General features: G+C 41.9%; 1 protein-coding gene across 21 annotated transcripts in view; it reads left to right on the top strand.

Moving 5' to 3' along the window:
* The window catches only part of macf1a (microtubule actin crosslinking factor 1a), a 269,747-nt gene that overhangs the window by 168,169 nt on the left and 89,475 nt on the right, over positions 1–12,103 (top strand). For 20 of the 21 annotated variants that reach the window (XM_049602953.1, XM_049602956.1, XM_049602954.1 and 17 more), the window contains 8 exons: positions 144–227; positions 511–618; positions 748–846; positions 1,017–1,139; positions 1,391–1,482; positions 1,750–1,885; positions 4,621–11,145; positions 11,891–12,046. In XM_049602953.1, the coding sequence (XP_049458910.1) occupies positions 144–227; positions 511–618; positions 748–846; positions 1,017–1,139; positions 1,391–1,482; positions 1,750–1,885; positions 4,621–11,145; positions 11,891–12,046 (7,323 nt within the window). The remainder of the gene's footprint in view (positions 1–143; positions 228–510; positions 619–747; positions 847–1,016; positions 1,140–1,390; positions 1,483–1,749; positions 1,886–4,620; positions 11,146–11,890; positions 12,047–12,103) is intronic. The other variant, XM_049602952.1, reaches the window with a different exon arrangement.

The following is a 12,103-nucleotide window of genomic DNA, read 5'->3' as shown; positions in this document are numbered from 1 at the left end:
GTGCCATAGACTTTGATCTGTAGATTGATTACATTGAATGGATGGTTTCCTGGAAGGACAACGATAAAATGGCATCTACACATTTTACCTGACAAACTTGAATAAATGATTTGTATTGTTTTTGGTTATATAATTTTTTTCAGGCATTAGTAGCTGAGATTGAACAGAACCAGACCAAACTGGATGAGTGCCAGACTCACTCCAAACAGTACTGCACCTCAGTGAAGGTAGGAGACTGTTTCTCTTTTCACATACAATATGTCAAAAATGTGAAATTGTTTTTGAATATTTTTACAGTTCAGTTTGGGTGGAGCTGTTTCACTGTAATGGTTCACATTATCTGGTAGTCACTGCTTTGTTCTGTGTTGTGTCAAGACTACATGTAAATGCATTTGATGTGTCAGTTTACAAACTAGTATGACATTTTCCAGAATACTCTCTTGTATTTTGGTTGATAGCACAGCTGTAGCATTTTACTGACCTGTGTCCCACCATGACTGTACTGTGCAGGATTATGAACTGCAGCTGATGACCTACAGAGCCTTTGTAGAATCTACACACAAGTCACCTGTCAAGAGGAGGAGGATGCACTCTTCCTCTGACGCCATCACTCAGGAGGTGAGGATAGAGAGAGAGTCTGGTTTGCTCTTGTGATTAATATTACTAAGTCTTTAAAAATTAAGATAATTAATCTATATGCAGTCTATTGCTGATATCCTGTAATTGTTTCTGGGTGTATCTCTACAGTTTATGGACTTGCGCACACGATACACAGCCTTGGTCACTTTGACAACCCAACATGTAAAGTACATCAGTGATGCGTTAAGAAGACTAGAAGAAGAAGAGGTAGGACTTTGTTTGACTATAAATTGCTGTCTTGCTTAAAATTTTAATTTGTGGTTGGTTTACATCACTGTGACTTCACAGTAAGAAGAACTTGTGTATATTTGTCTTGCAGTGAAATGATTGCCTGAACAAGACAGAAAGTTTCACATTTATCTTGTATATCTCCGCAGAAAGAGGTGGAGGAGGAGAAGCAGGCCAGGGTGGGGCAGGTTTCAGACCTGCTTGGCTGGGTCAAAGGCCTCCAGGGGCGGACTGGGGGCCCCAACACTGAGTCCTCACTTGCTGCTCAACAGGTACAACAAAAAATCGAATAGATTTTGGTTATAAAAATTATTGTACAAACAAGTTGTCTGTGAGTATTTTATATCACAGTAGCTCAGCGGGCTGTTTGTTCTGTGCAGCTTACAACTGTATGTAAATATGTGTGAAGGATAATGATTCCTCATAAATTCAATGTCAGTTCCTGTTTAATTGGAACATCGAAATGGTAAGTTATGGTGGTTTTACTGTACTCAGCATATAATGCGTGTGTGTTCTTCTAAAGGCCATCAGTGAACAGCTGGCAGCCAAGAAAGATGAAGTGGCTGAAGCCATAAGGGGCACTCAGGTCTTCCTGCTATCAAAACAGGCCAGCAAGTAAGCTTAGATCACATGCATGGACACACACATATTGCACATGATCCCAAACACAGTCACTACATGTACTTGCAGATGTATTGTACCAGATTGTTTTTTTTATTTGCATGGGAAAAAATAACAAACAATTTTTGGGTCTGGAAAGATTAAAACCTTTTAAATATATATCTAAGCCACTGTGGGAAAACTGCATATCATTATCACTCAGCCACACATTTAACACATAAACCCCACCTGCTGTAACCCTCTCCCCTGTGTCCTCTCCAGGTTGTCCCCAGAGGAGCGAGCTCAAGTTGAGGCCCAGCTGGACGAGCTGACGGCCACGTACAACCAGCTGTGTGACAGCTCCACCCAGCAGCTGCAGCAGCTGGAGCAGCAACTGGCCAAAGAGGAGGAAAGAAAGGTAAAACGGTTGGAGGGACAGCGTGAGATGGAGAGAGGCTACTGCAGATTTGTGCCACAACTGTATTTTGCAAGCTTGTCAAAATGTCATCTTGAAAAATGTTGCTTTGAATACGCTTGCGAGCTAAGCGTGAGTTCATATGTGGGCCAGCAAGAGTGTGTGTGTTGTACAGCATGTTGTGTGTTCACGGAGTGTGCATTTTTGACAAACATCACCACTGTTGACGATGAGTCTCACGCACTGATTGGTTTGGTTTAACAAACATCACAGATCCTTCTTCAGACGTGTATTCAGATGATCTTAAAATAACATACTTTATTTTGGGCACTTTTGTTTGACCTTCTTTGTTATGCAAGGAGAAGTTACATACAAAAGAATAATTTAAGAGTCTAAAAGATGCTGCAGTCTTTGTTATAAAACATATGTGCAGCCCAATTTTTATAAATGTGGGCACAGAAGAATCTGGATGACACTGTCTGAATTGGGCTTCAGCATGAAGTGTTCAACTTTCACATTATTCTCATAAAAGCCTGCAGTCATTTCATTAACTACTCCCACCCTAGTTTTTGTCATCTTCATCATCATTGTCATCAGAAAACACATCTGCTGAACTGCTAACATGGTTAATACATGGCCTTAGAGGTGCCGCACTAGAGCAGCGCTGCCCAAGTCATGCTAGCAGTTAACTAGACGCAGTAGAGCGCCTTTTTTTGTAGATCCATCTTGAGAAACAATCATTTATGAAAGAGATGCACCGTCATCTCTGTAGCTGTAAAATATTATCATGTTCCTTTTTTTTATGTAGTGGTAAAAAAAAAAAAAAAAAAAAAAAGCCACTGCATAAAGTCAACATTACATTTCAGTATTTATTTTTACTCTGCATTATGTTTACCCCATGCATACATGTCCAGTTGACCAATTACACATTCACAGTCAGCTCTCACTTGGTGTTAAAATTGTTCCTCTCCTGGTATATGCAACATGCTACATAGTAGGCTTGGGCGGTATCTATTTTCATACCCTTTGAACCCTCCTGACATTTCACTGTGGTATACAGTATATAACTGTATTTGTGTAAAAAACAAGATAAAACAATGACATTCACTCTCTCTGCCATCGTTTACTAGTCCTGTAACGTTATCCCCACCACTCGCATCTTTCTCAGCTCGGCTGCCTGTTCCACCAGTAGAGACTGACCTCTGGTGGCGTATGTTGTGCGCTACATCACCTTAATACAACATCTCCGCACCAATTTAATAGAAATAGGAGCATCTGTATTTTTGATGGTATTGAAATTGTACCATTTGGATTTCTTAATACCCTGGTATTCCGTAATACCTTGATACCGCCCAAGCCTAGTACATCGGCCGCAAAAGGATTGAATGTGTGTGGGAATTTTAGCTTTGAAACAATTCCTGGTGATAATTCTTATTTCTTGACAGCTGCACCATAACTGATTCCTATGTGAATGTTGTATGTTTTTACAGGGGACTTTTATGTGACAAGAAAAGTACTCACTGAAGCATAGATATTTATAAGAAGTCACTTGTAGAGCTTTAGAGTGTAAGCGCACCAGAGGCCAGCTATGCAAAAACCCCACACTTCACCATTTGAGCATGTTGTGTCCAGATCACAAGAGTGTGTGTGTGTGTGTGAATGAGAATTTTGTCTTTGTTCTAATGCATACTATTAATGTGTGAAACTTTAAACCAGCATTTTGCTTGAAAACCACTAACAGCAGCCAAAGGAGAATTGTGGACATCTGAGCTCTGAGTCAAGGATCAGAATCAGAGATGGAAAACAAAGCAGGGCATTTGTAAATACACTAAATATGCAGATCAGTTTACTGCTAGTTAGTTTAAGACGATACCATAAGGTGTCTCATAAGACAACGCAGTCACAATGCTTTGCATATAATAAAGAGCCATTACCATCTTGTGATTTGTGGTATATTTGCAAGACAATAATCTGCAATTCATTGTGACATATGGTCATATAAATAAGTCGACCCACCTCTCGTCAGTTTCTTTTTAAATGTGTCATAGTATAGTTTTCTGTGTGTAAAGGTCAGCGGGAGGATTTAGTGTCAGTGCAGTGTTAGGAGTCAGAATGAAGAGTGGCATGCAGAATGCTAACAACCAGCTTCTCACCTGTCGCGCCTCGCTCTGCCGAGCCATAAGCTGGCCCATTAGTGTGTGTGCCAATGGGACGAGCCCGTACGGTAAGTAGCGCTCGCTTTCTCTCTTACCGTTGCCTGTAAGTTTTTTCTCACCTAGATATTTTCTTTTTTTCTTCTTCTGAATACTTCTGTGTTCTTTTGTGTGTCCTTGCTTACCTTTATCTAGGTCTTTTTATGCATTTTTTGTTACTAGTTGCTTTGTTGCATGCTTAGTGCTTGTTTTAGAATAACAGTGGTATGTAGGCGCTTTGTAGACATTAAGATCTTGGGGGGGGGGCACAGTCAAATTCATAATACATACCAATAAGTAACATGCCAACAAAATACAATTTTAGTTTGTTTGTTTGATAACTTATATCTGATATTATGTTTTTGTGGCAGTTGGTTGTGGGTTTCTTCTTTTTCTGATTCTACCATCTGATTCTGTACATAATATGTAACAGTATGATTTGGTAACATAGTAACATAGCATAATGCATTAACTGGCTCAACTACATTAATATTTCATGTTTCCTGAATGAATGCCAACTGGAATTTGTTTTCTTTTTTTTTCTAGAGCCAAATTGCTATTGCTGGAGTAATTGACTTGGGAACAGTAGAAACATTCCCAGTGTTCCAAGCAGCCCAACGTGGTCTTATTGACCAGGACACCTGCCATGTACTACTGGAGGCCCAGCTAATTATGGGTGGACTCCTTCAACCTGACTCTTCTAGCAATCTTTCACTGGAACAAGGACTAGCTCAAGGCCTTATTGACACCCATACCAGACAGTCCCTTTCTGAGCTAGAGAGTGCCTTGCTTCTGGTGGAAAATACTAAAGATGACCAACAACAAAATATGTTACCAGTAGCTTCAGCCATGGAGTTCGGGCTCATCAGAGAGGAGGAGGGACTTCGTATTTTAGAACTCCAGATGAACACTGGCGGCCTGAGAATCTCAACAGGAAAAATGTTGAGTTTGGAGCAAGCAGATGACATGAAACTTTTGACTCCCAGAATCTTCACCAAACTCCAGTCAAGGCAACAACATAGAGAGCTGATTGATCCAAACACAGCTGAAAAATTAAACCTATATGAGCTACAACAGCGCTGTGTCCTCAATGATGACTCAGGTCTACTTCTCTTCCCCGTCAAGCAGCAGCCTGGAGGAACGGTTTGCCTCCGGTCTGGAAGAAAAGTTGGTATCTTCCGTGCAGTTCAGGAAGGTCTGATTGATCGGAAAGTTACAGTACGACTTCTTGAAGCTCAGCTCTTTGCTGGTGGTATCACTGACCCGCGGTCTGGCCACCGGCTGACAATTGATGAGGCTGTTCGTCATGGGCTTATGGACCAGGATCTAGCCTGTGCCATGTTAGCACGACAGCTGCAGAATGGGGGAATTCTTGACCCTTTCAGTGGAGAACGCCTAGATTTGGAAGAGAGTATTCGCAGGGATCTTCTCTCTCCTCGTTTGGCTCTGTTGGCCCTTGAGTCCCTTTGGGCTTTTATGGGAATACTCTGGCCTGAATCTGGAGAGCTCCTGCCAATTGTTGAGGCTGTTCAACAAGGAGTGATCTCAGGAGAGCTATCAAGGAACATCCTAAGGCAGCGACATGAGATTGGAGCTCTGTACAATCCAGAAACTCTTCAGGTGCTTCCCCTAAATGTGGCTGCTGAAGAGGCCCTTGAGCCCAGTGCAGTCAGTTTTCTCAAAGACATCCACATCCCAGATGTTCTTCCCAACATGAACCAGTCAGGTACCCCATCTCTAAACCGCTTGAGCTGGGGTTCCACTAGCTCCTCTCCACCTCCATCCTCTCCACCACCTTCATCATCTCCCACAGGCCTTGTCTGGGATGCAACACCAACACATACAATGAATCCTGAAGAACAAGCAAAACACAAACTACTGTTTCACCTCATGACTCACAGTTATGTGGATGTTCATTCTGGAAAACGTTTGGTGTTGCTTGACCCTGAGTTGGTGGAGCTGGTCAAAGCTGCTGAACTGGTTGCTGGAGACTCTGTGAATAGAAGTCAAGTTGAGCCACAAAGCAGTTTTAACAAAGATGAGCAGAAGGAGATGCAAATAATGAGAGAGTCTAGTTTGGCAGATAAAGGAATGAATGACAAACAAGTTGAGGTTGAGGCGCAAAGTTCCAGTGTAGTCACACCAAACCAAAAATCTGAGACGAATGGTACAGGCAGTGTCAAAGAAAGGTATGATGGAGGAAATGACAACAAATTGCTTCCCAAACCATCAGTACCAGTACCAGTACCAGCTAAAAATGAAATTGGTATGGATGAAGTTGAGGAAGTAAAGGCTCAAAATAAAGAAATATCCAATCTTGAATGTTTTGTGGCTTCAGATAAAAGTCTTGGAGAAGAATTAACAAAAGGCCTAGATGAGCAGATATGTACTCAGTCCAAACCCAGGTACAGTTTGGGTCAGGAGACTATAAGTACAGCCACAACAGTAGATAGAAAAACAGCTACGGCACCACTCAAAATGTTGAAAGAACCCATCACACCAGGAGCAAAAGTGGGTGAAGATGTAAAATCAACACAATCTGATGATAGGAAAGATAAAAAGTATTCCCAGACCGAATCCGAAAAGATCACACAAAAGGTGTCTGTAACAGAAACTGACCCAAAGCATGCTAAACCCCAGATTGATACCCTTGAATCAGCAGTGGAGACAGAAGGGGAGGATGCTGAATTGACAAAGTTAGTCGCAGAGCTAAAACAGGGAGGTCTGATGACAGAGGAAGGGGAAAAGCTGCTCCCAGATGAGGCAGTAGCCCAAGGTATCCTCCCTGGTCACACAGCAGTTAAATTAATGGCTCAGGCAGGTCTGTTCGGGGGTTTCCTAGATGCCAGCAGTGGTGAGTCACTGAGCATGGAGGATGTTATGCAGGAGGGTTTACTAGATGAAGATCTAATGTGGAGTGTCCTGAAGTCGGATAAAACCCTTTCAGGGGTTGTGGATGTAGAGAAAAGGCAGATCTGTGGGGTAAGGGAAGCAGCTCAGGCAGGATTGATTGACCCCAACACTGCTGCTCGACTTCTAGAAGCACAGGTGGTGTCTGGGGGAATTGTTGACCTACGCAGAGATAAGAAGGTCTCTGTCACTTTAGCAGCAAACCTGGGACTGATTGAGGAGGGTCAAAGAGAAGAGCTTGTAGCACTAGAAAAGGCATACAAAGGAAAGGATACAGATGCAGCGACGTCCCTCACTAAGGCGAGTTTACAGCTACAGATGGAAGGTGTTATCGACCCGGAGTCCAAGTTTCCAGTTCCTCTGGAGCAAGCAATTCAGAAAGGGTTTATTAAGTCTGAGGAGGCTTATCAGGTGCTGGCAAAACAGGTGGCTGAGGGTGGTATAATCCATCATGCTTCAGGGCTGAGGCTGTCAGTTCCTGATGCTGTAGATAGAGGACTAGTGGATCGGTCCATTGCTCCCGGGCTGGAGGAACTAGAGTGGGTCTACCAAGGAAGAGTCAGCCCTTCGTCCCACCCAGAAGCTGTTGTTTTCCAGGCCTCGACAGGAGCCATTTTAGACCCTGATTCTGGATATAAACTGACATTGATGGAGGCAGTTTCTAAGGGTCTTCTAGATGAGAATATTGCCAGTGAAGCCATGGCTTCTTCTGTTGTAAGACAAGGAGCACTTGACCCCGAAACTGCCCGCATCGTGCCTTATTCAGAGCTTGTAAACCAGGGTAAGATAGATATCGAAACAGGCAAACGCTTCTTAGAGGTGAAACCATTCAGAGGTGTTCAGGATGAGCAAACTAGAGACAACTTGACCCTTCCTGAAGCAGTTACAGCAAAGCTAGTTGACCCAGTTCCATCATTGAGGTTGCTTCAAAGTCAGGCAGACAGTGGAGGGATTATTGACATCAGTACTGGAGAAAGACTTCCCCTATCTGAAGCCTGTGAAAGAGGTTTGGTTGAAGACAATATGGTCGGGGTAATTGCCACCAACCAGTTTTTGAAAGGAGGCTTAGTTGATCCTGCCACTGGAGATCAAGTCTCTAGTCTTGATGATGCAATTGCAAAAGGGCTTATCTCCAATGAAGTAGCTTCAGAGATTCAGGAGAAATTGTCTTTTGTGGAGATGGAGGGTGATGAGGGCAGTGCTACACCTGTTGCCTCGTCAAATGGCACATACAGCCCTGCTATTATATTATTGGCATCAAGCTCAGACAGTCCAGCAAACTGGTCAGATGTAAGCACTGAGGTGCCTTCAAGATCACCACCTTCAAAGAAAGGTTTGGGAATTACAGAGGATGATGGAAAGACATTTACAACTGTCGTATCAGATCAGTCCCTTTTGTATGACACCACTGCAGAAGAGGACAAAGCAGAAGCGCCTGTGTCAGTGGAAGAAAAGGCTTCAGTTGAGCCAGACAGATCTGTAGACCTCTTGTGTAAGTTTGCCACTAATGTTGGGAAAAGGATTCAAGAAGCCATTGAAGAAATCGTACCACAGAAAGACATCAATAAATCAGAACCCCCTCTAAAGCAGAAGCTTGATGAGAGACTGCAGATAGGTGTGAGTGAGACTGATGATAAACAAAAGGGGAACATTTTCAGAGATGCTGTTGCAGAATCTGTTCAGCCACATGTCTATGATAATGAAAAAGATTCACATGATGTGGTCAGAATAGGAGCTGCTGCTTTAAAGTCAGATGGAGAACCAGGAAACGTTGGGGAAAAGGAGTATAAACCCAGTGATGGGAGCAGATCAGTTGTTGATCATGATTCTGAAAATGGAAACCTGACAGATTTTGTGGCAGCAGAGATAAGAGATGACAGAGAAAGCAAAGATAGAACTGAGGTGACAAAACTGAGTGAAGAAGAATACAGAAAGAGTGGTGTGGCAGCACAGAGAGGTGATGTTGTAGATGAGAAGGTTAAGAGAGTGGAGAAAGAGAAACCTTTAAAGACTGAGATCAAATCCAGCGCTGAAGCTGAGCAGACAGATCAGTTATTGACCTCTCCAGCTAAAGAGACAGAAAGCAAAAGCAAGAAAAAGAGGAAGAATAAAAAGAATGGAAAGGGTAAAGAAGCTGAGAGTGAAACACATCTTTCAGAGATACAATTTCTATCTCAAATTGATCAAACTGATACACACATAAAGGGTCAGCCTGAAGCCACTGATGTAGTCAAAGATGAGCTTGCATCACAAGACAAATACAAGAAATCACAGATTCAGGGTAAGGCAACTTACACAGGGCCTCCCAATGCAGAAAGTGTAGCAAAGGTTGAAAAGGCAGTTGAGGCTGAAAATGATTTGACAAAACAAGGACAAGAAGCAGTTCCAGCCACTCTAAAATTTACAAAACAAATGATGAAGCCAGAAAAAGACACATTAAAAATTGCATTTTCAGAGGACTCAGAAAAGGATGATGAGAGAGAAAAGATGAAAAGGGAAGAGAAGACGGAGAAAGTTAAAGACAAGGCTTCAGTCTCTCAGCAACCAGAACAGCCAGAGAGCAGCCAAGAGAAGTCACAGATTCGGGTTAAAGCAACTTCCACAGGACCTCCCAATGCTGAACGTGAAGCAAAGATTGAAAAGACAGTTGAGGCTGAAAATGATTTGGCAAAACAAGGACAAGAAGCAGTTCCAGCCACTCTCAAATTTACAGAACAAATGATGAAGCCAGAAAAAGATACATTACAAATTGCATTTTCAGAGGACTCAGAAAAGGATGATGAGAGAGAAAAGATGAAAAGGGAGGAACAGACAGAGAAAGTTCAAGAGAAGACTTCAGTCTCTCAGCAACCAGAACAGCCAAAGAGCAGCCAAGAGGTAAAGAAAAAGAAGGAGCAAGAACTGAAACAGAAATCTTCTCTACCAGATGATGAGAAAGCAGCCCTGGTACTAAAAGCCAAAGAGAGCATTCTTAAAAAGGTGTTTGAAAAAGGAGTGAGTGAGAAGCAGGCTGCTGAAGAGCTGCAGGCACTGCGCAAGGAAGCGGGGAAGAAGGAGAGTCGAGGCACAACTGTAAAGGCACAAACTCTGCCAGCTATGGCCGATGCAGTGGAGAGTCACGATGGTGTCAAGACACCTGATGGTTCTCCAAAAGAGAGAAAGGAAGAGATGAGTGTCAAAGAAGAAAAAACAAAATTGACAAGGGTCAAGGAAGAGAAGACTGAGGAGAAACTGTCTGTTATGGTGGACATGGAGACCAAACTATTGGTGGCTTCTTCAAATCAGAGGGAGGAAAACAAGAGTTTCGGTGAGGAAGACAGACAAAAAGACTATGAAGCCACTCCATCAGTCCAGCCTCAAGAAACTAAAAGAAGGAAGAAGAACAAGAAATCCAAGAGTTTAAAAGAGACGGACAAAACTGAGCCTGATACTGAGGAGTTACCAACTGATGAAAAAATGGATAAGTTAACAACAACAAAAATGACCACAAAATCTGCAATGACAAAACCAGATTCAGATAACTCAGCTTTAACCAAGGAGCAGAGGATGGACAGACGTACCGATGGTCAATCAGCTGGTGATGTCAGCAGACCTTCAGTTGGTGAAAAGGCATATGATGCTAAGATCTCTGTTATTAAGGTTAAAGAAGCTGACACCAGTCAACAAAGTCCTCCACATTTATCTAGATCAGAAGAACCCACTTCTCACACGGAGGAACATGTACAGTCAGCAGAGGTTACATCTACTAGCAAAGAAGAATCCCATTCAGAAAAGAGAAATGCCAGCGAATCCACTGATGTTGCTCATGAGGCTGTCGCATGCAAAGCAGACATCCAGCCCACAGCTCAATCCATGGCTCCTGGCACACAACCAGGTAAAACCACAAGAAAAGGTAAAAAGAAGAAGGGGCGCCAACCTCCTGAAGCTGATAGTACCAATGTGGCCACATCTAAATCTTTAAAAGACCAACAGCAACATCTTGAATCTCCAGAATCAGCACCTTCACTGTCGGAGGATGCTTCAACTGAGTCTGAATCACATGGAGTCCCTGTGTCTGATACAGCTTCTGAGAGTTTTGGAGAGGAGGAGCGAGAAGAAGATGTCAGAGGGAGTCGAGAAATGGTGTTAAACAAAGAGGGGACGACATCCACAGCTGGCAAGGTAAAATATAGTGGACCATTTGTGAAAGACAGATTTCTTTAGAAAAAACTGTCTGCTGCATAGGGTGGCTGATATATCAGTTATACTCGATGTATCATGGCTTGTTCCACTTGGGATATTTATAAAATTACTGTATTGCAAACTTTGAATATACATTGTTATGTAATTTTTGAATAATTAGGCATAAATTACAACCATGGAGCACCTTTGTGAGTAGCAAATATTAATATTTGACTTGCTGTAAAAGTTTAACTTGTGGCTAACTGCTGACAAGCCAGGTGGTTCAGAATAAAAGCATCAGTTGTTCCGCTTTGATTTATTTATTGTACCAAAACTGTAACTACCTTATAACAATATGTTATTTAATTTTATCATAACTATTTTATTTAAATTTATAATGACAGTACTTCATGTAACCTATTATAACAGTACTTTACTTAACTTTATTATAACAATACTTTATTTTACTTTATTATAACAGTACTTTATTTAACTTAATATAACAGTCATTTATTTTATTGTAGCAGCAGTTTATTTAATAATTTAGCGTTTTAGTAATGTACAGTATTTTTGAGGAGATTTCAAAATTCAAAAATTAATTTATATCATGTATCACAAAATAGCCTAAAAATATTGCAGTATTATTTATAGGCCATATTGCCCAGCCCTACTGCTGCAGACATTTCTACACGTCATTATGTTTTATTGTTTTTTTTGTTTTTTCTTTTCTTTTCTTTTCCCACAGTCATCATTGATGCGTCAGGAGTGCTTGGATCATGACCAGCAAATTGTAGCCCTGGTTTCCATGGTAAGACATATTGAGGTCCGACTTAAACAGCAGCAACAGCAGTCTGTTGGCCGGAGCCTTATCGCCTTGGATGACGTCATCAGACAGACTGAGGTAAACAGATTTACTTATTTACCTGATAGTGATGTCATGTCTTATTAATGTGACACC

Source organism: Epinephelus fuscoguttatus, linkage group LG17 (genome assembly GCF_011397635.1).
Source record: "Epinephelus fuscoguttatus linkage group LG17, E.fuscoguttatus.final_Chr_v1".
NCBI lineage: Eukaryota > Metazoa > Chordata > Actinopteri > Perciformes > Serranidae > Epinephelus > Epinephelus fuscoguttatus.
This window is presented reverse-complemented; position numbering and strand designations above follow the sequence as displayed.